General features: G+C 51.1%; 1 protein-coding gene across 2 annotated transcripts in view; it reads right to left on the reverse strand.

Moving 5' to 3' along the window:
• The window catches only part of LOC102460082 (ran-specific GTPase-activating protein), a 46,231-nt gene extending 19,681 nt beyond the window's left edge, over positions 1–26,550 (reverse strand). Inside the window, exons 1-4 of one of the 2 annotated variants that reach the window (XM_075914694.2) lie at positions 26,079–26,550; positions 22,668–22,804; positions 10,561–10,718; positions 9,353–9,481 (exon numbers count right to left, since the gene is read on the reverse strand). In XM_075914694.2, coding sequence (XP_075770809.2) covers positions 9,353–9,481; positions 10,561–10,718; positions 22,668–22,804; positions 26,079–26,093 — 439 coding nt within the window. In that variant the 5' untranslated portion in view covers positions 26,094–26,550. The remainder of the gene's footprint in view (positions 1–9,352; positions 9,482–10,560; positions 10,719–22,667; positions 22,805–26,078) is intronic. The other variant, XM_075914695.2, reaches the window with a different exon arrangement.
• Between the last annotated feature and the right edge of the window lie 1,256 nt (positions 26,551–27,806).

A 27,806-nucleotide genomic window follows, 5' to 3' on the forward strand; every position in this document is an offset into this window, starting at 1 on the left:
ACTTAATTTGTTGGGGAGAGTCAACATGGATTTTGTGAAGGAGAAAAAAAAATTAACACCTTACTAGAGTACTTCGAGGGGGGTCAACAAGCACGTGGACAAGGGGGACCACTGGATATAGTATACTTAGATTTCCAGAAAGCCTTTGACGAGGTCCCTCACCAAAGGCTCTTAAATGAAGTTAGTTGTCATGGGATAAGAGGGAAGGTCCTTTCATGGACTGATAACTGGTTAAAAGACAGGAAACCAAGAGTAGGAATAAATGGTAAGTTTTCCAAGTGGAGAGAGGTAACTAGTGCTGCCCCCGCCCCCGGGTCTGTCCTGGGACCCATCCTATTCAACCTATTTATAAATGATCTGGAGAAAGGGGTAGAACAGTGAAGTGGGCAGAATGTGCAGATGATACTAAACTGCTCAAGATAGTTAAGAACAAAGCAGACTGAAGAGCTTCAAAAGGATCTCACAAAACTAGGTGATTGGGCAACAGAATTGGACAACAGTCGGTGGATGTGATATACCTTGACTTTAGCAAAGCTTTTGATACGGTCTCCCACAATATTCTTGCCAGCAAGTTACGGGAGTATGGATTGGATACATGGACTGTAAGATGGATAGAAAACTGGCTAGACTGTCGGGACCAACAGGTAGTGATCAACGGCTTGATGTCAGGTTGGCGGTCGGTTTCTAGCGGAGTGCCCCAAGGATTGGTTCTGGGACTGGTTTTGTTCAACATCTTTATTAATGATCTGGATGAGGGGATGGATTGCACTCTCAGCAAGTTTGCAGATGACACTAAGCTAGGGGGAGAGGTAGATATGCTGGAGGGCAGGGATAGGGTCCAGAGCGACCTAGACAGATTAGAGGATTGGGCCAAAAGAAATCTGATGAGGTTCAACAAGGACAAGTGTAGAGTCCTGAATTTGGGATGGAAGAATCCCAAGCATTGTTACAGGATGGGGAATGACTGGCTAAGTAGCAGTTCTGCAGAAAAGGACCTGGGGATTACAGTGGATGAGAAGCTGGATGAGAGTCAACAGTGTGCCCTTGTAGCCAAGAAGGTTAATGGCATATTAGGGTGCATTAGGAGGAGCACTGCCAGCAGATCTAGAGAAGTGATTATTCCCCTTTATTCGGCTCTGGTGAGGCCACATCTGGAGCATTGCATCTAATTCTCTCTCTCCCCCCCCCCCCCCCCGCCCACTACAGAAAGCATGTGGACGCATTGGAGAGGGTCCAGCGGAGGGTGACCAAAATGATGAGGGGGCTGGAGCGCATTACCTATGAGGAGAGACAGAGGGAGTTGGGTCTGTTTAGTCTGCAGAAGAGAAGAGTGAGGGGGGATTTGATAGCAGCTTTCAACTTCCTGAAGGGAGGTTTCAATGAGGATGCAGAGAGGCTGTTCTCAGTAGTGACAGATGGTAAAACAAGGAGCAATGGTCTCAAGTTACAGTGGGGGAGGTCTAGGTTGGATATTTGGAAAAACTATTTCACTAGGAGGGTGGTAAAGCACTGGGATGGGTTCCCTAGGGAGGTGGTGGAATCTCCATCCCTAGAGGTTTTTAAGTCACAGCTTGACAAAGCCCTGGCTGGGTTGATTTAGTTGGGATTGGCAGGGGGCTGGACTTGACCTCCTGAGTTCTCTTCCAGCTCTATGCTTCCTATGATTCTAATGGCAAACAAATTTGTGTCGATAAATGCAAAGTAATGCACACTGGAAAAAAAAATCCCCACTCAGTGTAACCCTGGGGTGGTCTCCAGTGAAATATAGGGTAACATACATATGGATTTATTAAATGAGGAATTAACAGAGAAGATATTCTTATCAATAAACTAGGCAAATACAACTTAGATGGGGCTACTATAAGGTGGGTGCATAACTGGCTGGATAACCATACTCAGAGTAGTTATTAATGGTTCACAATCCTTCTGGAAAGGTATAACAAGTGGGGTTCCGCAGGGGTCTGTTTTGGGACCGGCTCTGTTCAATATCTTCATCAACAATTTAGATATTGACATAGAAAGTACGCTTATTAAGTTTGCAGATGATACTAAGCTGGGAGGGGTTGCAACTGCTCTGGAGGAGAGGGTCAGAATTCAAAATGATCTGGACAAATTGGAGAAATGCTCTGAGGTAAACAGGATGAAGTTTAATAAAGACAAATGCAAAGTGCTCCACTTAGGAAGGAACAATCAGTTTCACACATACAGAATGGGAAACGACTGTCTAGGAAGGAGTACGGCAGAAAGGGATCTAGGGGTTATAGTGGACCACAAGCTGAATGAGAGTCAGCAGTGTGATGCTGTTGCAAAAAAAAAGCAAACATGATTCTGGGATGCATTAACAGGTGTGTTGTGAGCAAGACACGAGAAGTCATTCTTCCGCTCTACTCTGCGCTGGTTAGGCCTCAGTTGGAGTATTGTGTTCAGTTCTGGGCACCGCATTTCAAGAAAGATGTGGAGAAATTGGAGAGGGTCCAGAGAAGAGCAACGAGAATGATTAAAGGTCTAGAGAACATGACCTATGAAGGAAGGCTGAAAGAATTGGGTTTCTTTAGTTTAGAAAAGAGAAGATTGAGGGGGGACATGATAGCAGTTTTCAGGTATCTAAAAGGGTGTCATAAGGAGGAGGGAGAAAACTTGTTCATCTTGGCCTCTGAGGATAGAACAAGAAGCAATGGGCTTAAACTGCAGCAAGGGAGGTTTAGGTTGGACATTAGGAAAAAGTTCCTAACTGTCAGGGTGGTCAAACACTGGAATAAATTGTCCAGGGAGGTTGTGGAATCCCCATCTCTGGAGATATGTAAGAGTAGGTTAGATAAATGTCTATCAGGGATGGTCTAGACAGTATTTGGTCCTGCCATGAGGGCAGGGGACTGGATTCGATGACCTCTCGAGGTCCCTTCCAGTCCTAGTATTGTATGATTCTAACAATCTACTTACAGGGTTAAACTAAAAGGGATCAGGTTGTCACTGAATGCCACCACAAAATTAAACTCAAGGGAAATGAGTGCTCTTTCACACTCACACAGGCAAAGGGTTGCAGCGAGGGAGGGAGAGAAAAAGCCAGGGCATAGTATGGCTGGTGTGTCTGCCTGCAGCCATGGATCCCGGCCACCTAGCTGATCAAAAAGAGAGCTTCTGCTAGGTGCTCTCTCCTTTTTATTGAAACTGGGCAGCTCCTGTGATGCACGCAAGGTCCTAGGAACATACAGGACCCAGGTCGAGGGAGGTCTGGGTGTTTGCTTAGAGCAGCAGTGTCTCCGTGATTGCTTTAATTAGCCATCACCTGGCTCCACGTTTTTAGCCTTGCTGTTTTCCTCACCCCAAACATGCTCCAGTCTCCATTCACACACACATTCTTATCACAGGGTGGAATGCAGCTTAGAGCAAGTTACAGAGTTTAAAAAGCAAAGTGGCTGAAAGTTACAAAGATTACAAAGTTCAACAATCAGGGCGCTTACAGTAAGTTACCAAACTTAAAAAGTAAAGCAGCTGAAAGTGACAAAGGAGCAATTACAAAGCTTCAAAGCTCATTGGTTACAAAGATACCTTCCAGAGCACAGCAACTGACTGGAACAAATCCCATCTTAAATCAACTACAAATCATCAGTACTAAAGTGACTTAGAAGACAACTGCCCCCACCTCAAACAGTGTTCACAGCAATGCAGCAGAAAATGTATGTGGAAATCAAGTAGCTCCAATTTACGGGGTAATAGCTCAGGCAGAGGCTTTACACAACACTATACATACAAAGTGATGGGAACTAATTTAGCTATAACCACTCAAGAGCAAGATCTTGGAGTCATTGTGGATAGTTCTCTGCTTTTTTGACTGCTGCTGCACATTAAGTGGATGTTTTCAAACAAACAATGTTAGAAATCATTGAAAGAGGAATAGAGAAGAAGACAGACAATATCTTATTACCTCTATAAATCCATGGTACACCCACATCTTGAATACTGCGTACAGATGCGGTTGGCTCATCTCAAAAAAGATATATTGGCATTGGAAAAGGGCAACAAAAACCCTAACACTTTGAAAAGGCTCGCAGCCGGCGCGGTTGGGGGAAGCCTCCCCGCAGTGGCGGAGGAGCGGCCCCCAACCGAGGACAGACTCCGAGCACCACCCAGGCCGGCGGGCGGCCAGACCTCGGCCCCGGGGCCATAGGGACAGCCGTCACCACCAGCGGTCAGCCAGCCCCTCCTCCGATGAGGGCTGAACCCCACCACGCCAGACCCGGAGGGAACAGCTAAGCCGAGAGCGGACCCGGCCAAGGGAGCTCTCCCCGGCGGCTTCCCCCGGACGACCCAGGATCCGAGCGACCAAGCCAGGGTAAGTTCTAGGGGTTGGGGCGGCGCCGCCAAGAGCCGCCAGGAGGGAGGAAGGAAGGAGCTCGGGGCAGGACACTTTTGGCGTCCATGGGTGGACGGGTTACGGAGGGAGTGACCCCCTGTCCACCGCGCTGGGGCACTAGCAAGCCCCGACCCTCAGGGCCCCGGGCTGGGACCCGGAGAGAGGGTGGGACCGGGTCTCCCTCCCTCTCCTAGAGGAGCACCCCGCTCCCAACGACCATAGTGATAGCAGAGTGCAAGTCAGAACCCCACGAGGGGGAAAAACCCTGACTAGGGGCTTCGGCCCCACCCCACAGGGACGGGTAACTATTTTAGGGTTCGCTGACCCCCCCCTTCCGTCCGGGAGGGGGTGATCGCACCCAAGAACTCGGGCCCCATAGCAGGAAACCAGGGTACAACAAGGGACCAAGAGAGAACGAGAGGGTCCGCAGACCCCCCCCCCCTCAGGCTGAGAGGGGGTGATCACACCCTGAACCCCTCACAGGTAGGAATAAATGGTAAATTTTCAGAATGGAGAGGGGTAACTAGTGGTGGCCCCCAAGGGTCAGTCCTAGGACCAATCCTATTCAACTTATTCATAAATGATCTAGAGAAAGGGGCAAGCAGTGAGTTAGTAAAGTTTGCAGATGATACTAAACCGTTCAAGATAGTCAAGACAGAAGCAGACTGTGAAGATCTTCAAAAAGATCTCACAAATCTAAGTGATTGGGCAACAAAATGGCAAATGAAGTTTAATGCGGATAAGTGTAAAGTAATGCACGTTGGGAAAAAATAACCCCAACTATACATATAATAGGATGGGGGCTAATTTGGCTACGACAAATCAGGAAAGATCTTGGAGTTATCGTGGCTAGTTCTCTGAAAACGTACACACAGTGTGCTGCAGCAGTCAAAAAGGCAAATAGGATGTTAGGAATTAAGAAAGGGATAGAAAATAAGACACAGAATATCTTACTGCCCCTATATAAAACTATGGTACGCCCACATCTTGAGTACTGTGTACAGATGTGGTCTCCTCACCTCAAAAAAGATATTTTGGCCTTGGAAAGGGTTCAGAAAAGGGCAACTAAAATGTTTAGGGGTTTGGAACAGGTCCCATATGAGGAGAGGCTAAAGCGACTGGGACTTTTCAGTTTGGAAAAGAGGAGACTGAGGGGGGAATATGATAGAGGTCTATAAAATCATGAGTGGTGTGGAGAGGGTGAATAAAGAAAAGTTATTTATTAGTTCCCATAATAGAAGAACTAGGGGACACCAAATGAAATTAATGGGTAGCAGGTTTAAAACTAATAAAAGAAAGTTCTTCTTCACACAGCATGTAGTCAACCTGTGGAACTCCTTGCCAGAGGAGGCTGTGAAGGCTAGGACTATAACAGAGTTTAAAGAGAAGCTAGATAAATTCATGGAGGTTAGGTCCATAAAAGGCTATTAGCCAGGGGGTAGGAATGGTGTCCCTGGCCTCTGTTTGTCAGAGGCTGGAGATGGATGGCAGGAGACAAATCGCTTGATCATGGTCTTCGGTCCACCCCCTCCGGGGCACCTGGCCCTGTCCACTGTCAGCAGACAGGCTACTGAGCTAGATGGACCTTTGGTCCGACCCAGTACGGCCATTCTTATGTTCTTATAGTTTAAACCAAAAATACTGAACAGCCACACACCGGGGAAAAATTTTGTTGACCCCGACAGCAGTTAAGTCCAAAAAAATTAAAATCACCATGGCCTCTTTAAGAAGAAGCTTTTTTGCCGATGGCCATTTTGTTTTTCTGTTTTAGCCACAAGACAAACCCCTGCGGAACCATGTTTTAGATGTCCGATATTTTTTTTTTTTAAACCGGGCTGGAGATGAAAATACCAGACACCTGGCAACCCTAGACTTGGTAGAATAGGTTTGGCCCATGTCCCCCCACCCCACATACCGGGTGGCAGTCTCCCCCTCCCCACTCATACTTGGGGAATTGTGTTTGGCTGCCCCGCCCTGAACCAGGGCCTGGGTCTTACTAACTTCGGAACTGCTTCGGTTTGCTGCCCTGCCCCAAACCAGGGCCTGGGGCTTATTGACTGTGGGACAGGGTTCGTATCACTGCCTGCCCTGCTCTCAGGGCCCCCTGTTTCGACTGAGCCACTAGACCTGTACTTACAGGCCTGAGCCCAGGTTAGTGACCCAGGACTCAAGCGGCCAGCTTATTGGGGGGGGGGCGCTAGGATAGAGGTCTATAAAATCATGACAGGGTTGGATAAAGTGAATGAGGAAAAGTTATTTACTTGTTCCCATAATATAAAGTACTAGGGGTCACCCAATAAAACTGCCATAATTTAACAAATATACCCCGCACCCAAATATACCCTACGGGGTATACAAGACTTTTCTGTGCACGCACGCGCGGGGGGGGGGGGGGGGGGGAATTAGCCACTCACTGCCCCACGTTCTAACGTAGCCGCCAGCCTCCGGGCGGGGGAGCGCTCACCGCCTGGTTCCTGCAGACACGCAGGAAGCAGCAGGGGGATGAGCACTCCCCCGCCCCTTCCTGTGGCTGCACAAGAACCCGGGGGGGTGGTGAGTGCTGCCCCGCTCGGAGGCTGGCGGCTATGCAGCCACAGGAAGAGGTGACTCACCACTTGGTGAGTTTAAATAAATAAATAAATTTCTGTATACCCTGCACCCGAGTATATATTCGGTAAGTTACAGTAATATGCAGCAGGTTTAAAACAAACAAAAAGTAAGCTTTTCCTTCACGCAGCGCAGAGTCAACTTGTGGGACTCCTTGCCAGAGGATGTGGTGAAGGCTAGAACTTTAACAGGGTTCAAAAAAGAACTAGATAAATTCACAGAGGTTAGGTCCATCAATGGCATCCCTGGCCTCTGTCTGGAAACGGGTGACAGGGGATGGATCACTTGATTTCCTGTTGTGCTCACTCCCTCTGGGGCATCTGGCATTGGCCACTGCCGGAAGACAGGATACTGGGCTAGATGGATCTTTGGTCTAGCTCAGTATGGCCACTCTTACGCTCTTCTGAGCGAATAGAAATGAGAATTTGCCTTTTCTGATCAGATATGAGACTCTCTTCAACAGAAGAGCAATTCCTGCTCAGTGCTCAAAGCCTTTAATTAACATCTGGGGTGGGGAACCTAAGGCCTGGGGGCCAGATGCGCCGCCTGGATCCAGGCCCTGAGGCTCGGGGGTCTCCTCTCCTCCCCCAAGCATTGGGGAGCACTGTGGGGCTGGAGCACACAAAAGCTACTAGCCTGGGTCCCCCAAGCTGTGTGTGTGTGTGTGTGTGTGTGTGTGTGTGTGTGTGTCGTCCTCAATTGGGGGCCACATCAGTGAGGGGTTTTTTGTTATTAATATGAAAGCACAAAACCAGAATCTTGCACTCTTTCTCTGAATGATCCAACTATGTTAACTTTGGGAGCGCTACACCACAATATTTACTGTAACTATCTGTGGTTAAGTGTATCTTTACCAACAGAACACCACTGGCCATCACCAGCTAAAACCTCTCCAACGCATCATTAGTGATCTACAACCCATCCTGGACAATGATCCCTCGCTTTCACAGGCCTTGGGAGGTAGGCCGGTCCTTGCCCACAGACAACCCGCCAACCTGAAGCATATTCTCACCAGCAACTACACACCGCACCATAATAACTCGAACTCAGGAACCAATCCTTGCAACAAACCTCGGTGCCAACTCTGCCCACATATATACACCAGCAACACCATCACAGGACCTAACCAGATCAGCCATACTGTCACTGGTTCATTCTCCTGCACATCTACTAACGTAATATATGCCATCATGTGCCAACAATGCCCCACTGCTATATACATCGGCCAAACTGGACAGTCCCTACGTAAAAGAATCAATGGACACAAATCTGATATTAGGAATGGCAACATACAAAAACCTGTAGGGGAACACTTCAATCTTCCTGGACACACAATTGCAGATCTAAAAGTAGCCATCCTGCAGCAAAAAAACTTCAGGACCAGACTTCAAAGAGAAACTGCTGAGCTACAGTTCATCTTTAAATTTGACACAATCAGCTCTGGATTAAACAAAGACTGTGAATGGCTTGCTAACTACAAAAGCAGCTTCTGCTCTCTTGGAATTCACCCCTCCAGATCAGCTGCTAGAAGTGGGCCTCATCCTCCTTGATTGGATCCACCTCATCATCTCCAGCCTGATCCTGGCCTGCATATTTATACCTGCCTCTGGAAATTTCCACTACATGCATCTGACGAAGTGGGTCTTTGCCCACGAAAGCTTATGCTCCTACACTTCAGTTAGTCTATAAGGTGCCACAGGACTCCTCGTCGCTTTTAGTAAGTCTTTCTAGACTTAGTATTACCGTACTCCACTTATATCACATTAAATGTCTCTCTTCCTCGTATTAGAAGATAAGTGGCTACTAATACCCAATACTTTTTCAGTGTAACTGTCAAACTACGTGAGACAGTCCTGAATGGAAGACTTAGTACAAGGTAATAATTTCCTTACAATATTTGTAAGGCCACAAATTTAATCTTCATTATAACATGAAGTAATTAATGAAAGTAAAGTGGATACATTTGGTTCAAGTCCTGGAGTTTTACCACATTAGGCTTGGGAACATTAGCAAGCTCGTTTGAAAAACAGTGTCAACATAATTATCAAGGGAAAAAAAAAAAGTTAGTGCTAAAGGTGGTGGTGGACAGAAGGGGAAGCACAACTACTCCAAGCATTACTAATTAACTAGCTACATTTTGAATTAATGCTGATGCAGTACTATTTAGATAGAAGGGACAGTCCTTATAGGCAAACAGTGGGGTTGCTTATAGCTAGTGGGATAAATCCTCTAAAAATACAGGAAATACTGATTCTTTTCTATCACAGAAGCTACAAAAGGTAGTGGTACCTACTTGCACATTTTACTACTGTGCACTACTAAATGGCCCACGGTTACTGCTTAAGGTAGATAGATATGATCAGAAGAAACCAATCTTGTGCCATCACTCACTTTCTGCATTTAGGAACCGGATTGCTAGAAGTTCAGGTTTAGGGCTTTCATCTGCAAAGTCAGCATGTGTGTTCCAGACCCATGCCCTGTCACTTGCAGCATTAGGCTTCAGCTCCATTAAAGGTGTAACTACAAAGAAAAAGGATCGATTAGTCCTACATGCACATAACATTTTGAAATACATTTCCACAAATGCCCCACAAATACATTAAGAAAGTTAGCTCTTAAGATGTCAAAGATTTTACACCTCACAGGGAATTGTAATTAAATTATTGCTAGCTGATATGAAGGGGGGGGGGGGGGGTAGGGGTAAGGGATGGTGCCCATATTGTTCCAGGACGTGGGAAAGAACAATCTGCTATAGGAGGACAATACTGACAGTGTAGTTGACTAGAAGTGTCATTAATGCAAAGAGTCACATGTTAGATAGCAGGGTAATTGAATAGTCGCGTAACCACATTAATTCTTAGCGGTTAGTCAACTATTCTATAGTTCCCGGGGGCGGGCTGGCAGCCAGTGCGCTCCGGCCTCACTCCCAGGGAGCCCCCTGGCACCCCGGGCTGCTGCCTCTGTGTCAGAGGCAGCAGCTTGGGGTGCCAGGCAGGAGCCAGCCCATGAGGGGAGCCAGTTTAAAAACCAGCTCCCCATGCAGACTGGCTGCCTGCCTCCCTGCGTTGCTGCCTCTGATACAGAGGCAGCAGCGCAGGGTGGCAGCAGCCCTGTCTGTGCAGGGTCTGAGCTCCCTGCAGGCAGAGGTTGCTGGGGGGTGGGGGAGCACGCAAAGTCTCCTCACACCACCAGGGACATGGGCACCTAGAGGGAACTGCCAGCTGTTCAGAGACTTTGCACACTCCCCCACCCCCAGACCAATCAGGGTCTGTGGGTGGGGAAGCACAGAAGTGTCCTGGCCCCACCCCTTCAAGCAGCCCAGGGCCACTTCAAAAATTTCTGAAGTGGCCCCCAGTCAAAAATTATTGCCCATCCCTGTATTACACACACAGTATTAAGTAAAGCAGGCTAAGGTAAAGTAGGCAAACTGGATGCACCTGTCAATTGGCTTCTGTTAGACCACTGACCCATTCTCCCAATACACTTTAAGGGTTTAAAAAAAAAAAAAATGCGCAAATCTTGTAAGACTTAATAGCTATGTTGCACACAAACAGGGGATAGCCAAAGGGAAGTTATGGTGAATAATGGAACAAACATACTATAATGATTTGCACAGATTTTTAGCGTTTTATCTCTCCTCATGAGAAGGCGAATTGTTCCCTTCTCCTTGTGCTTCAGGAGTTTCACATCTCCGGTTCCTCGTTCTTTCCACTCTGGAAGATCATTTTCTGATGCAAATCGAAACAGCTTTGCTCGCCTTGAGAAAGAGAGAGCAAGAAATTAAGAGTCTGCACCAAGAACAAGCCACACTCAAATAAAAGGGCCCTCAGCCCATTCATCCTTAGGTGAATGTTAAAAGCTCCATGGAATGTTAGGAGACAGGAAATAAGTCCAGAGTCCTCACCAACTAGTAAGAATACAAGAGGATATATTTTGTAGGGAGAAAAAAAGCCCCACAACAAATGGTCTGGTAGCACTTTATAGACTAACAAAACACGTAGATGGTATCATGGTATATTTTGTAGGCAAACTAAACACCATGCTATCAGTAGAAAACTAGTTCAGGACAGAATACTGTATGAATTGAGTCATTAAAGAACTTTGCGTCCCCACAAAAATTTTGCTGAATAAACTTCTAGGTATAATTACAGAACAACTCTATATTAGCACTGAATTTATTCCACCACAAAGTGAATTTTTTTTAAGCATAGGGCTAGGGACGTAAGCAAGTAGTTGAGTCCACTACTCGCATTCCCCCCCTCCCGCCGCTGCCTCTGTATCAGGCCACGGGAGGCTGCCGCAAAGGGTTGCTCTTACTACATTTAAAATACAGAGAGGCAGCAGGGGGTAGCTCCTGGACCTGGCACAATCCGGGACGGAGTGTCTTCCCTTATTGACTAATTGTGTAGTCCATACAATTTGTATCAACTACACAATTAGCCAATTACCTGCCTCTTAACATCCTTACATAGGGCATGCAAATTTCAGTTACAGAAGAGATGGCTGTGTATATTTGGAATGCAACTAGTCAAATTCCCACCAATGATTGAACAAAAACACGAATGAAGCCAGCTGCATAGACCTACTGTCATAGTTGAAGTGGGGGAGGAGCTGCTCCCCTTTTAACCAAACTGCAGTGCAGCTGAATTCCAGCCACAGCTTCCAAACCTCAGCTCCCTGCACTGGGAATCCCTCCCCTCACACCACCAAGCCCCACTCTCCCAGCACCCAGACTCCTCACTGAATCCTCCCTCCCCAGCTCGAACCACTATCACCTAAGGCAGTGGTCTCCAACCTTTTTACACCGAAGATCACTTTTTAAATCTCCGAACAGGCGAAGATCTACCACCCCGCCCCTTTCTTGAAGCCCCGCCCTCTCTATTCTCCTCCTGTCCATCACTTGCTATCCCCAGCCCTTACACACTCTAATAAACAGTTTATTTTTAAATTATGCGATGTATAAAATTAAAATCACGTGTTTATAGTTATGAAATAAATGGTCTGTTTTTTATTCATGCTATTTAAATCTAAAATGAAGCATTTCTAATTATACATTTTGTGGGAACAGAGTTCTGCGGCTGGGGGCAGGGTGCCAATGGGGACAGAGTTCTGTAGCTGGGGACAGGGGAGCGGGGACAGGGTGCCAGTGGCAGCAGAGTCACCGGCATCTGCCTCCTCCCAGGAGTCTCTCTCTCTCCCTCCCCCCCCCCCCCCCAGCGGGAAGCCAGCACACGCCTCCTCCGGGCCCCCCACGGTGCACGGAAACCCCGAGCGTGCCTGCCCCGGGGCTAACCCCCGCGGGAGCCTGCCTTGGGGGCAACCCCCCCCATTCCGCGGCAGGGCCAAACCCCCGCAGGAGCCTGCACCAGGGGCAACCCCCACCCCTCCTGCAGCACGGCCAACCCCTGCGGCACGGCACGGCCAACTCCCTTCCCTCCCGCAGCATGGCCAAACCCTGGGGCTGACTCCTGCTCCCGTGGCGCAGGGAAACCCCTGCGCCCAACTCACCCCTCCGGCGCAGGGAAGCCTCCGCACTCCTCCTCTAGGGCCAACGCCCCCTCCCCCAGCACACAACAGAGCTGTGGAAGGGGGAGCAGCCTGCGCACTTCCGGAACCCTCGGAAGTGACGCGGGCTTCAGAGAGGACTACCGTCCACCCCGTGGGAAGCCAGCACTACACTAGAGGTAGGACATGGGCCGGAGTGCTTGCGAGGGGCAGCGTACCCTCTCGCGGGAATCGCTGCAGGAAATCGAGAGCGGGCCGCGACAAAGCCGCCTTCACCTCCTGGAGTAGGCGCAGGGGAGTTCATGGGGTGGAGAGCCCCATGCACTGAGCAAGCGCTTGGGGATCCACCCAGCTCCCCGTCGCAGTCCAGGAGGTCCCCGACCTTGGTGGCTTCTGCCAGGATCAGCCTCTGGCACGCCGAGGGAGACTCCGCCACCTGCATGCACAAGGCTGGATTGTGGAGCAGGGGCTCCCCAAGGAGGTCTGCTCCCTGAGGGTACGTCTAGACTACAGGCTTACTGTCGACAAAACTTCTTCTGTCGACAAAGAGCATCTACACTACATTCAGTTCTGTAGACAAAGCAAGCTGCTTTGTCGACATGGTAGTGTAGACGCAAAGGACAGTTTACATGCAATAACACCTTCTGTCGACAGAATTCTGTCGACAGAAGGCGTTATGCCTCGTAAAATGAGGTTTACCAGCGTCGACAAAACTGCTGAGTTCTGTCGACGTTATGTCGACAGAACTCAGCGGTAGTGTGGACGCAGGTATAGTTTTGTCGACAAAAGTCCACTTTTGTCGACAAAACCCTGTAGTCTAGACACACCCTCAGTGGCCACAACAGACCTGGTCGCTGAGAACAGCTTCCAGGTCTGGAGGAATTCCTGGTAGAACTCCAGCAGCTCTGAGAGATCTCATGGAAGACCCCTCGGGTGGATAAAAATGAGCTGCCGGTCGTATCGGAGCCCTCGGAAGCAGCGGAGGAAGGCGCGCGCCAAAAGGCTCCACACCGGACTACCTGCACTATACAGGAGTCTATGCAGGGCCTGGAGGCAGAAGGTCCAGACCTGGCTGCGCATGCAGGCCAGGCCCTGTCCCCCCTCCTCCAGGGGGAGACACAGGACCCCTGCAGAGACCCAGTGCATTCCTAGCCAAAAGAACTCCAGGGCTATCCTCTAGAGTCTGGCCAGGACCTCTGGGGCCAGGCTCAGGGTGCTGAGCTGGTGCCAGAGCATGGACACAACCAGTTAGTTCAGCACCAGTGCCCTCCCCCACAGGGAGAGACACTGGAGCAGCCCCGTCCATATCCGCAGCCACTCACCCACCTTGGCCTCCAAACCCTGCCAGTTCTCCAGCAGGGAAGGATGCGTGGCGGATAGAAAGACACCCAGATAGAGCAGAAGACCCACACTCCACCTGATGGCCTGAAGTGCGGGTGGGAGGGAGCCTGCCTGCCACCTGTCCCCAACCACCAGGCCACAGCTCTTTACCCAGCTAACTCGGGCAGAGGAGGCCACCCGGGTCCTGGACCATGCCATTGGCATACGCCGACAGGACCAGCTGTAGCTCTGGCTCTCAGGGTATGTCTACACTACCCCGCTAGTTCGAACTAGCGCGGTAATGTAGGCATACCGCACTTGCAAATGAAGCCCGGGATTTGAATTTCCCGGGCTTCATTTGCATAAGCCGGCCGGCGCCATTTTTAAATGCCGGCTTGTTCGAACCCCGTGCCGCGCGGCTACACGCGGCACGGGCTAGATAGTGCGGAATGGCTTGCTAGTTCGAACTATCTAGCCCGTGCCGCGTGTAGACGCGCGGCACGGGGTTCGAACAAGCCGGCATTTAAAAATGGCGCCGGCCGGCTTATGCAAATGAAGCCCGGGAAATTCAAATCCCGGGCTTCATTTGCAAGTGCGGTATGCCTACATTACCGCCCTAGTTCGAACTAGGGTGGTAGTGTAGACATACCCTCAGAGCCCCCAACCGCCTACGGAGGAGACAGAGGAAGGGCTCGATTGCCAGGGCGTACAGCTGGCCTGACAGCAGACACCCCTGATGTACTCCCTGCCCAAAGCTGACTGGCTCCGTCAGGGTCCAGTTGAGCCTGACCAAACACGCCACAGAGGCGTACAGCACCTGGAGAAAGTCCACAAAACGGAGCCCAAAGCCAAAGGCCTGCTGAGTGCTCAGGAGATACCCATGGTCCACCCTGTTGAACACCTTCTCTTGGTCCAGAGACAGGAAGGCGAACAACAGACCGTCCCTACACCCAAGCTCCAAGAGATCCCAGACCAGATACAGATTATCAAAGATGCTGCGGCCCGGGACGGTTTAGGTCTGCTCAGGGTGGACCACATCCGCCAGCACGGACCGCAGTTGCAGCGAGATGGCTTTTGCTACAACTTTGTAGTCCGTGCTGAGGAGCGAGATGGGACACCAGTTCCAAAGGTCGCGGAGGTCCCCCTCTTCTGTAGCAAGGTGAACACTGCTTTCCTGCATGACAGAGGGAGGATCCCAATCTCCAAGGACTCGCCCCAGACAATGACAAGGTCTGGGCCAAGGACGTCCCAGAACATACGGTAGAACTCCAGTCAGCCTGTCCATGCCCAGGGTTTTGTTGGTGGCCATGAGACCGAGGGCTTCCAAGAGCTCGGCCAGAGTGAGAGGTAGCTCCAGCCGGTCCTGTTACCCCACGCTGACTGTCGGGAGCTCGGTCCAGAGCACCCTGCAGGCATCAGTCAGATCTGGGGAGAATAAGCTGGTGTAGAAGGCCCTGGCCCTTACACTCATCTCCTCCACATCCATGAGGGGGGTGCCATCCTCCGCCAGGAGGCAGGTGACATGCTTTTTAGCCCCCCCTCTTTTTCTCCAGGGCATAGAAGAAGCGGGAGCCGCAATCCATCTCCAGAAGGAGACGGATGCGAGATTGAATAAAGGCACGCCGGGCCCGGCGGTCCTTGAGGGCCCGGAGTTCCTCCTGCTTCTCCCAGTACGCCTCGTGGAGAGGTGGATACTCGGGGTCAGATGCCAGGCGCCTCAAGCTTCAAAACCTCCCGCTCCAGCTGCTCTATCGCCGCATCCCTCCGCCAGCTGGCGCCCTGGGACTAGTTGTGGCAGAAGAGCCGGGCGCGTACCTTCCCCACGTGCCACCATTGCCGCACCGAGGGAAAGGCGGGTCGCTGCCTCGCCAGGCCAGCCAGAACTCCCGGAAGGACGCCACGAAGCCCACATCCTCCAGCATGCTATTGTTCAAGTGCCAAGAGGCCAGCCCCAGCCTCCCCCTGCTAAGGGAGGCTTTCATGGCCACCAAATGATGGCCTGTGAACAGGGCCGTCCGGACGCTGGAGGAGTGGGCCTGTACTAGGCAGAAACGCAATAAGTATATGCAGTCCAACCGGGAGCAGCGCAACCAATCATCCCCCACCCGGACATAGGTGAAGGTGGTGGCATCGTCCAGGTGGTAGTCACGCCAGACGTCCACCAGGGAGTGGTGGTCTACCATCTCCACGAGGACGTCTGCCACAGCCTGGCAGTTCGATTCCTGAGTGATCCCAGTTCTCAAGGGTGGTGTTGAAGTCCCTGCCCAGGACCAAGCATATCTGAGGATCCAAGGTGCCTAGGAAGGTGGACAATGTGTTGAATGTCCGAGGTAAACGTGCGTGGGCAACAAAGCAGTTCCATTTACCCCATCCGCTCCTGGGTTGCCTGTTTCTTCTCTAACACCCCCCTCCTGAAGGAAGGAGAGCACCCGGCTCCTGTGGAGAACGGCCCTACAGCCTGGGGGCATTTAATGTCGCTAAGATGATATACTTCATGTTGAAGGCTGGGGTGGCTCCTCGTGGGCAGGGTGCTCGTCGGCCTCCCAAAGCAGACTGCTCCCTGACCCGAAGGCCAGGAGAGCATCACGGAATTTGCGGGTCCAGCGGTAGGCTGCCATGTCCTGCCTCTTGGTCCCTGTCCCTGCATAAGGGCCTTTGTGGCCCGGAGGATACAGTTAAAATCCCCCTAGCGCCGAAGGGCAAGCTGCACCTTGACCTTAGCCCTGCAGGTGCCCGCGAGTAACTGGCGCAGCTCAGCCCTCAGCATTGAGGGGGCCAGGACAGAAGGGTCTACCTCTGTCTGGGTCCCCAGATGGGTCTTGTGGGCTGCGGAGACAGGCCAACAGGGATCAGATCCCCAGCTCATCGCCAAAAGCCATGGTGCCATGCTGCCCGTCTCCATCCCCAGTGGGAGAAAGGGCAGTGGAGGCAACAGGGCAGCCCCTATGGGACGAGAGCAAATCAGCCCTCCCGCTCCAGCCACCCATAGGTAGCGGAAACGAAACGGCCCTCATGGGGGTGGCAGTAATGGTGGGAAACGGGCATCACGGTGGGGATGTAAGGAGGATTAGGGTCAGGATTGGGAGTGGAAGTCAGGCCGGGAGTAGGGATGAGAGTGGTAGTAGGAGCAGGGCTGGGAGTAGGAATAGGGGTGGGACTGGGGCCACAAGTAGGGGTGGGATCGGAACCCAGGGTAGGGACAGGAGCATGGGAGGGGTTAGGACATGGAGAAGGGCCAGGACATATAAACAGGGCGAGGGTACAGTCCCCCAGGTCTGGGCCACCAGATTGTGGCACCTCCCGAATGGGGTCTGTGACCAAGGGGAGGGAGGTGGGAAGGGGGCCCACGTCAACACCAGGCTTGGATGGCTGGGTGGACCTTATGTCCAAAGCCACGGCGTCCGTTGGGGGCCCACCAGCTTTCACCATCCTAACAAGGAGGGAGGGCGACCGCTCCGCCTCAGGCACCCATGAGCATGAGGGGGCACCCATGAGCATGGGGCTCGGCAGCCTCAGGCAGAGTGCTTCTAAGGGCCAGGACCACGGGCAGTATTAGGGGCACCCCAAGGGTGCAAGCGGGGGGCAGCCACCTGGGGCATGGGGGAAGGAGGAGGAGGGGGCGGCACAGCTGAGTCACCACCCAGACCGAGGCCCGTTGGCAAGGAGTTCTTACCCCTGGGCAAGGAGGGTCAGACCCAGGGCCTCGATCTCCTCCAAGATGGAGCTGAAGTCCATCCCCACGGCCCCAGAGTCCTCCCTGCCGAGGCAACAATTGCCTCAGCAATAGCGGCAGGGGGTCACGGATGGTAGAGGGGCCAGGGAGCTCCATCCGAGGCCTCCTCAGGGATGGAGTCCGAGGGTGACGGGGCATTCCCCTCCACTAGCATGGCGTCCTTGGCTGGTGCCTCCTGCTGATGCTCGTCAGGGGAGATGTCAGCAGCGGTGGCCCCCCTCAGTATTTTATGGTGGGCCTTCCCACCCTCCAAGTCCAAGGGGGGAGAGTGGGTCCGCTAAACCTGTGCTTCCCCCGGATGAGCATCCTGTCCTCCGAGGTGGAGGCACGGGGCTGGTCAGCAGGGGCAGAGCCGGGGGGGGGGGGGGGGGGGGGGGCGCACAGATGATACTCAGGGGCATCTAGGAGGCAAGGGAGGAACAGGGGGCAGGGAAAACTCCCACTGAGTTGAACCCTCTTCCTCACCCGGTGGCAACTGTGCCACCTTCTCCTCCATGGGCCCCACAGGTTCAGACTGGACAAAGGCAGGGCCCACCTGCTCACCAGGGCACGCCGGTGGGGGTGCCCCCGGCCCCCGAGCAGAGCCCTTGGCAGGGGGAGGAGGGGCGGGCAGCTAGCCGTGTTGGGACCAGCACCCTCCTGGAGCCCAGATGCCTCTTCGGATCAGGCCAGGGGGCAATCCCTCTGGACGTGCCCCAGCACCCGGCAGAGGAAGCACCAGGTCTCCCTGGAGGAATAGCGGGTGGAGAGGGCAGGCAACAGTGTGGCATTGGGGAGGAAGGAGGTAAGAAGGTCATGGGTGTCGGAGCTGTGGCGGGCGGGGTGGCTGCAGGGGTTTTGGCCTTTCGGGCCGAGCCTTTGCCCTTCTTCCCCTGGCCCTTTTTACCAGCTGAAATGGAGGCTCCTCCCAAATCGGGGGGGACTGTCGGCCATGGCAGGGGTCGGGCGGTCAGCCTCAGGGGTCTCGTGTCATTGGCAACAGGGTGACCTTGGGGTCAACAGGGGTGGGGACCACGTCCATCACGGGGGGGGGGGGTGTTGGAGAAAGCAGATTGTGAGGGAGGGGGTAAGGGTCAACTGCTCCTCCTCACCAAGCAGCAGGCAGGGGAGGAGGGCATGAAGGGAAGGGAAGGGAAAGAGGATAGCAACTGCTCCTCCTCGCTAGACTGGAGGCTAGGGAGGGCGGCACCAAATGAGGTGGGGGAACTGAGGGAGACTGGGGGGGGGGGGGGCAGTAACCACTTCTCCCTGCAAGGGTGGAGGCAGAGGAGAGAGCTCAAGAGAGGGGCAGAGACGTGAGGAGATGGGGTTCATGATTTTTTTTTGGGGGGGGGGGGGAGCAACCGTTCCCTCCCACTACAAAGTATACAGGGAGGGAGGGAACCAGCGGGGGAAGGGCACAAATGGGGCAACTGAGGGGGAAGGCGGGAAAGGCAACCACTCCTCCCTGCAAGGCTACATCCTAAATCATTCCCTTTTCTCCTTCAAAACACTGGCTCCACAAAACCCTTAGGTTACAGCTACTGTAGGGGTAAACTGAGGCAGTCCATGGTATTCTGCTAAGAATCCCTATTAAAATCCAAAATTTGAGGCCAGGCCTGGGAACACACAGAACAAGCAGCTACCATGACCCTGGTCGCCCTGGCAACCACATTCCAAGAGGGCCTCACTCCGATAAGACCCTGGCTGCAAACAAACTTTACGGAAGTCGTTGTCACTGTCTCCTTTAATTCTAGAAAATAAACCTGGATCCCAAGGACCACACCAACGCAAGGCACTATCACCCCGCAGTAGACGCATCATAATTTCAGCAGACAAAGTTGCCATCAACATGGCTACGTCTACACTGGCATGATTTTCCGGAAATGCTTTTAACGGAAAAGTTTTCCGTTAAAAGCATTTCCAGAAAAGCACGTCTAGATTGGCAGGACGCTTTTCCGGAAAACCACTTTTTCCGGAAAAGCGTCCGTGGCCAATCTAGACGTGCTTTTCCGCAAAAAAGCCCCGATCGTCATTTTCGCCAACGGGGCTTTTTTGCGAAAAACACTACTGTGCTGTCTACACTGGCCCTTTTCCGGAAAACTGTTCCGGAAAAAGACTTTTGCCCGAACGGGAGCAGCATAGTTTTTCCGGAAAAGCACTGATGATTTTACATTAGATCGTCAGTGCTTTTCCGGAAATTCAAGCAGCCAGTGTAGACAGCTGGCAAGTTTTTCTGGAAAAGCGGCTGATTTTCCAGAATAACTTGCCAGTGTAGACACAGCCCATGTCTTTTGTTTATGTTGGCTTATTTAGCTTGTTAGGAATAACTACCTGTATTATTGATAAGATGTTTAATTGGCAATGAGTGGAGATGCTGTGTAACCTTTGTAGTTTACTGGCTTATGTGCTCATTAAGTCTTGCCGCCAGGACCTATGAAACTGTTTCCACTCCGCCCACCTGCTGCCTATATAATTCATTGTAATGCTTTGATTAACTAGTGCTCTCCAGGTTAACCTCTGGTTGGTACTCCACCAGCGCTGGTGTACAATAAATCCTCAGCTTGTTTTCACCTACATCCAGAGTGTCCAGAATTATTCCCTACAGTTACACTATGAACTTTTCCCAGAAGAGGAAATGCAAATGGAGTGCTCATTTGCATATTCTCTTCCAATCCTTTTGCAGAAGAGGTTTTTGCGCAAAAACCCACTTTTGCGCAAAAGCCCTCATTCCTCAAAAAATGAGGAATAAGGGTTCTTGCGCAAAAGGGGTTGTGTGCACAAAAAGGTGCCATCTACACAGCACTCTTTTGCGCACAATCTACAGTCCCAGAAGAGTTAATCTGGCCGGGGGGGGGGGGGGGGGGGTTAAAGCACTGAGCTTCGGCACCTCCCTCCCCTTTGGGCTGGAGTGCAAGGGGAGTGAGAGGAGTTGCCTGCCTTCCCCCACCTTTCACATCTGTGAAGGCTTTTTGTCCTTCCCACTTGGGGGCGGGGGGAGTGTCCACGGTAGTGAGGGAGTTTTTTTGGGTACACTTCTCACTTGTCATTGGCCCTCCACACCCCTGGTGGGGGAAGATTAGGTAGAGGGAATGCTGGTCACTGCTAATTTTTTTTTTTTTTTTTAAATGTCCATGGGCAGAATGAGGGCTTCTTTTTTTAAATGTGAACCAATATGGAGGTGATGTGTGACATACTGGTGTACATAAAACTTATTCTGCACATGGACCGTGTGCCGCAGGGGTGGGTCCAAGGGGTTTGAAGCATGGGAGGGGGCTCAGAGCTGCGGAGTAAGGGCTCCAGCTGGGAGTGTGAGGTCTGGGGTGAAGGAGAGGGCTCGGGGCTGGGGTGGGAGTGGTGAGGGTGTTGAGGTGTTTGGAATGCAGGTTGCTCCTGAAAGAGAGAAATACCACAGACCTCTCTCACCACAGCAACTTGAGGCCAGGTGAGAGAGGCGCCTTTCCATGGCTGCAGCAGCTCCAGCAGGGCTGGGTTGGAAAAGGAGCACCCATTCCCCAACTAAAGCAGGTCCGTGCAAGGGCGGGGTTGTGGTCAGGGCACCTTGCCCCTTGCTGTGGCCAGTCCAGGGCTTGGGACATGGCGTGGCCCTGAGCACAGTTTAACAGGCAGCTGCATGGCTTAGAACTTAGGCAGTGACCTCTCTGAAAAGGTAGGGCAAGGAGCTAATGGAAAGGATTGTAGTCATCCACCTTCTTGATATTAATGAAGTTGTAGCTTGAAAAGGTCTGAATGTATTTCTGAACCAAGGTAAGGGGGGCCTCCTCAACTGTGTCTGCAGCTAAGCTCCAGATAAAAGTTCTCACTAAAGGAAGTAACCAGGAGTTAGGATTTGAAAAACCTGCACTATCACATCCTCGTGGGAAGGTTGAGTCCTATGCTTCAGCCAGTCCACTTTTGACATGCATCCTGATGCAGATCATCTACCTGGATTCAAGGTGTCCTGATCTTTTTTTGGAACCCTAGGATTCAGGAAAGCCCAAAGCACTGATATCCAGGCAGGTCTCAGCAATTCTTGTCAAAATGCCTTTTTGCTGTATAAGCTATTGAACAGCAGGCACCCTTAAGAGGCTTTCCCCTAAACTCTATTAAAAAGGCTCTCTGATCCTTAGACAAAGAAACACTGAAATAGGTTCTGGTAGTTGTCTTTGTAAGAGAAGGGCTTCTTTCACTCAGACTGTGCATCAGAGAAAAGCTTAACGATCACACTATTCATGCTGGTCAGTTTTTGGAGATGTTCTCTTAGAAGGATGTGTTATCAGAGTCTCTTACAGGAGCACATGCTGAAACAAGAATTTGAAAAGGACTACTTCTGGCCATCTGACTTTGCACAAAAGCACTTTGCACCTATTTGAAGCGGGAGCATCACAGAGCAAGAAAAATGCATCTTAGCTTCTGTGCTACATGAACTACTCCACCTTAGGAAAAGGCATTTAAAAAAAAATCAACTTTTCAGATAACTAGAAAACTGGACAAACTGGCTTATAGTTATTAATTTAATGCTCTTTCCACTGTGTTAGCAGGCAAGAGGTTGTTTCCATGACTGCTCCAGATGGCGACAGAAGGGAATCATGGAACAGTTAGACTGGAGGTGTAAATGTCCCACCCCCTCTATTAAATGTTGATGCAGTAATTATGCAGACTGGTTGTAAAAAAGGGGAGGGGGGGGGTCATAATGACCCAAACATTTAAGCAAAATGTATTTAAAAAAGTTAAGAGGAAAAACCTACTTTGAACACAATTACACATCTCTAGACCCAACGTTTATGCATAGTTCAACTGAACATTTTAATTTTTTCTAATCCAAAAATTTCCAATATTAGGGAGTAAGGATTTTATCATGTTACACTAGGGCAGCCCCAACATTCCAATGACAGAGATATTAGAAAGAAGATAGCATATGATGCATCTATTAGGACTACATTGTCTTAGGCCAGTAACCGGTTCAGTGTTTTGCAAAAGGCTACCTTCCTATTTTTTATTAAATAAGAAATATATGGAGATATAACTCCCATAGAACTGGAAGGGACCTTCAGAGGTCGAGTCCAGTCCCCTGCCCTCATGGCAGAACCAAGTACCATCCCTGACAATGTTTTTCAAAATTTAAAAACAATGAGTGATTAGATACATACTCAGTGCCATCCTACTTACATCTTAAAGAGTTCTTCCTCATCCTCCTCAAGGGTCTTGATCTCTTGTTCAGGAAGGGAAACTATGGGCTCAAATTGAGGATCAAGGCTAGAATCATCTGCGTTCTCAGCTGACGTGTCATGTTCCTCATGCATGTCCTGTGAAAAGAATGCTCAATTGCAATAATGCAGTTTTAAGAACGCTTCTACAGTGGCTACACCTGTATAACATGTTATTAAAGGTACTTAGAACATTCAAAGTCATTCCTAAGTCAGTGTTTCTCAAACTGTCGTCCACAGGCCACCTGGAAGGCAGTGATCTGTGGCTAGAGCTCAGACCCTCCCTACCCTTCCCCCCCTCTCCTCGCAGCAAGGAGCCCACACTGGTGCTGCGCTCCAGCCTCACCCCCCCCCCCCCCCCCAGGTTAGAGCACCAGCGCTGGCTTCCCTGGGGGCGGGGAAGGAAGATTCCCCTCCAGATTCAGTTCTCAGGGAAGAAGTGGAGCCAGAAATGGCTCCGTGCACTACCACTTCCCAGGGGGCAGGAGGCGAGCATGAGCAAAGGCAGGTAAATTCCCCCCCCCCCCCTCATGCCCAGAACCTACACTCCCACCCCTCTCACCCACTCCTGATGTTTCTATGGGTCAGTGGCCCCCAACCCAAACAAGGTTCCCCACCCCTGCCATAAATAAAGAAAACATTGAAACCTTTTGTGTGGGACATAAATTAATATTTTACTTTATTTAAAATGAAGGTTGACAAACTAACATGAGAAAGTTAAAGCGCTTAATCTGTTTAATAATTTAAATTAAATATTTCCTTTTACTGGTTAAATTAAACCAGTCTCCCTAGCTGCAGCACTAGCAAAATGTCTTGGGCGTAATTATGTAATTAACGGCAAATTTCCATTAGAAACTGGTGGCCCACACAAAGGTTTGCATTGAGACAGGTGATCCATGGGCCAAAAAGTTTGAGAACCACTGGTCTAAGTACATGATACAGTAACAAAGTGTAAATAGTACTGTACATCACAGTCTGAACACCACTCATCTAAATTTTATTTAGCCTTTCAAAATATGCAGTATTAACTAGGGATGTGAAAGGTTAGCCAGCAAGCACCACCCTTAACAGGGGAGGCTTACTGGTGGGGCTGGAGCAGCTCCCTGCCTGCTCCGAGAAGGGGGCTGCTCCAGCCCCACAGGGCCAAGGCCCCCGCCACAGGTTACATGTTGGCTCCCTGGTGTTAAACACTAGTCAACTAGTCGATCTCCCCCTTGCTGCCTCAGCAAAAAGGGGGGGGGAGGAAGAGGGGGTACCTCAAAGGGCAGTGCCTCACAGCTGATCCCCAGCTCAGCTGTGCAGCGCTGCCCCTTTGAAACGCCAAGGCAGTGTTTCAAAGGGCAGCGCCACCTGGCGCCCCAGGATCAGCTGGGGCCTCCCCAGATGACCCCGGGCACCGCGTGGCATTTCAAATTGGCAGCGCAACATGGAGCCCAGGATCAGCGGGGGGACGCCAAGCTCCATCAGTGTGCTTCCGCTTTGAAATGCGCAAGAGCCCCCGATGGGGACTCTTGTACATTTCAAAGCTGGCACACCACGTGCAGCCCAGAGTCAGTGGGACTTCCCGCTGGCCCAAGGCTGCATGCCATGTTTTGCATCCCTCCTTTAAAATGTACAAGAGAGCATAAGCATCTGATGAAGTGGGTCTTTGGCCACGAAAGCTTATGCTCCAATAAATCTGTTAGTCTGTAAAGTGCCACAGGACTCCTTGTCGCTTTTGCAGACAGACTAACACGGCTACCCCTCTGACACATGATTTTTAATGTAAATGTTGAGGTCTGATACATGGTATTTTCAAATTATATGACTTCATATGTACAGCAAAGACATTTAGTGCTACCAGACTATTTGTTGTTGTTGAAGTTTATAAACAAGATTGTGACGTCTGCAGAGGCTCAAACGCCCTCTTGAGTTAGAACGACCCCGCTGCTGCAGGGCTGGGAGCCAGAATGAGGCAGGGATGCGATGGCCATACTGGGTCCGACCAAAGATCCATCTAGCCCAGTATCCTGTCTTCCGACAGTGGCCAGGACCAGGTGCCCCAGAGGGGGGGGACCAAAGACAATGATGAAGCAATTTGTCTCCTGCCATCCGTCTCCAGCCTTTGACAAACAGAGGCCAGGTGCACCATTCCTTACCCCCTGGCTAATAGCCTTTTATGGACCTAACCTCCATGAAATTATCTAGCTTCTCTTTAAACTCTGTTATAGTCCTAGCCTTCACAGCCTCCTCCGGCAAGGAGTGCCACAGGTTGACTACACGCTGTGTGAAGAAGAACTTTCTTTTATTAGTTTTAAACCTGCTACCCATTCATTTCATTTGGTGTCCTCTAGTTCTTCTATTATGGGAACTAATAAATAATTTTTCTGTATCGGCCCTCTCCACACCACTCATGATTTTATAGACCTCTATCATATCCCCCCTCAGTCTCCTCTTTTCTAAACTGAAAAGTCCCAGTCGCTTTAACTTAACCTCTCTTCATATGGGACCCGTTCCAAACCCCTAATCATTTTAGTTGCTCTTTTCTAATGCCAAAATATCTTTTTTGAGGTGAGGAGACCACATCTGTACACAATATTCAAGATGTGGGCGTACTATAGTTTTATATAGGGACAGTAAGGTATTCTTAGCCTTATTTTCTATCCCTTTGTTTAAATAATTCCTAGCATCCTATTTGCTTTTTTGACTGCCACTGCACACTGTGTGGACGTTTTCAGAGAACTATCCACAATCTCTTTCCTGATTAGTGGTAGCTAAATTAGCCCCCATCATATTGTATGTGTCGTTGGGGTTATTTTTTCCAATGTGCATTACTTTACACTTATCCACATTAAATTTCATTTGCCATTTTGTTGCCCAATCACTCAGTTTGGTGAGATCTTTTTGAAGTTCTTCACAGTCTGCTTTGGTCTTTGACTATCTTGAACGGTTTAGTATCACCCGCAAACTTTACCACGTCACTGCTTACCCCTTTCTCTAGATCACCACTGACTGTGTAGGCTCCAGCAAGAGAGTGGGATGCACGTGTGCCTGGATATCCCCAGTAGGGTGAATATCTGACCAGACGTACATGGGGGGGGGGGGATGATGCTGGTAGGAAACCGACCCGGGAAGGTCCCCCCTCCCGCCAAAGCAAGGCTGCCCTCCTATCTCCTTTCTCAGCCCCCAGCCTCACCTACGTGCTCGGCCTCGGGTCCCTGAGCCTCACTTCTCCCAGGGACTTTTCACTTGACTGGCCAACAAGCTCCTCATCTACTTGCTTCCCCAGACCCCTCCCCCCATCCGCCCTAGCCCACTGTCTCAGCTCCAGGCGCGGCCAGCCCACTCCACCTCCTGAATCCCAGGTTGTTAAGTGAAGTACAGGCATCCTCACCTTGATCTCCGCCATGGAAGTGGAAGGTGTCGTTGCTACAACACTAGAGTCGTTCTCTTCACTCTCTCCCCCGCCACGGCTTTAGCGCTGAATTTCCTACGAGTCGCCCTCCACTCCCGCTTTTACCTCATTCCCGCAGCCCGCTTTGTCGTTGCCGCAAGGCGTGATGGGAAACGGCTACTTTACCTCAATCCCTTTAGCTCTTACAGGGCTACTGACTAACGAGGCAGGGTGAATCCGTCTTCTGACATAAGCCGGCCGGGAAACTTTCCCAGGATCCCACTGGAGGTGTCGGAAATACCACGAATTCCTGCCGAAAAATGTACAACATCGCTCGGTTCCGCGCCGACTCTAAAGATAATTCGTCGCTAAGGAACTACTGTATGCGCCCAGTTAAATAGTTTTACCCCATTCCCCGAGCTGTTTCCCCATCAACCTTTGCGACATGGCACTGTCTCTACACAAAATGGCTGTAGCGTCACAAACAGCTTCCACAGAATTTCATACCTAGTGTTTACTGAGCATGCTCATAGAATCATAGACCCATAGAGCTGGAAGAGACCTCAGAAGGTCAACAAGTCCAGCCCCCTGCTCTAGGCAGGACCAATCCCATAAGAACGGCCGTACTGGTTCAGACCAAAGGTCCATCTAGCCCAGTATCCTATCTACCGTTTATTTGAAAACATGGGATGGTGGGCGTATATTTGAAAACATGGGATGGTGGGCGTATATTTGAAAACATGGGATGGTGGGCGGGCGAAGCCCGCCCACCTTCTAAAAGCCCCTCCCCAGCCTTATGGGAGGGACACTGGACCCATGTCCAACTAATTGCTTGGGACAAATAATGAATAAAGGATCAAGAAGTGCGGGTTAGAGGTTCAAAATAAGGGAGCCGGATGGGGACACCGAGCAGAGAACCCCGGACAGCGCCCACTGCTCCTCAAAGCTGTCGATGGAGCCAGTGGACGCCGCCCAGAGGAACTCTGCCCGGATTCGTGACACAAGGGAGGAGCGGAAATAGGCCCCACAGTCGCAGAGAACCCCCTCGTCTAGCATCCTCCTCCTGGTATTGTAGATGGTGCTCTTAGCTAGAGCCAGGAGGAGGTTGACGAGGAGGTCTCGCGACTTTGTGGGGCCACGGATGGGGTGTGCGTAAATGAATAGGTGGGGGGAAAAGTGCAGCCAGAACCTCAATAAGAGGTTCTGGAGGAGCCAGAATAGGGGCTGCAACCTGGCGCATTCGAGGTAGGCGTGCGCCAGGTTCTCCCTCACGCCGCAGAAGGGGCAGGTGTCTGGGATGGGGGTAAACCGCGCCAAGTACACGCCCGTGCTCACGGCTCCGTGAAGGAGCCGCCAACTGATGTCCCCGATGGGCCGCGGAATTAGATCGGAATAGACGCTGGCCCACCGGGGTTCCCCACCCTCTACGGGTCTTAGATAGTCCCGCCATTTGGTATCAGGGCGGGACACGAGGGTGGGGAAATGCAGGGTGTGGAGCACGAGCGTGTACAGATGTTGCCTTGGCGCGGCTTGGAAACAGACCGGCTGCAGATTTTGCAGCCGGCTGGGGGTCCAGGGGTGGGGAGGCCGGGGGGGCCCGTGGAACAGGGGCCCAATAATAAGGGACGGAGGCTTTGCAGGAGGGGAGGGGCGGGGTGTACCCTCTCGCAAGGACCGCTGCAGGAAGTCGAGAGCGGGCCGCGGCAAAGCCGCCTTCACCTCCTGGAG

This window comes from Pelodiscus sinensis, chromosome W (genome assembly GCF_052426305.1).
Source record: "Pelodiscus sinensis isolate ZL-2025 chromosome W, ASM5242630v1, whole genome shotgun sequence".
In the NCBI taxonomy this organism is placed as follows: domain Eukaryota; kingdom Metazoa; phylum Chordata; order Testudines; family Trionychidae; genus Pelodiscus; species Pelodiscus sinensis.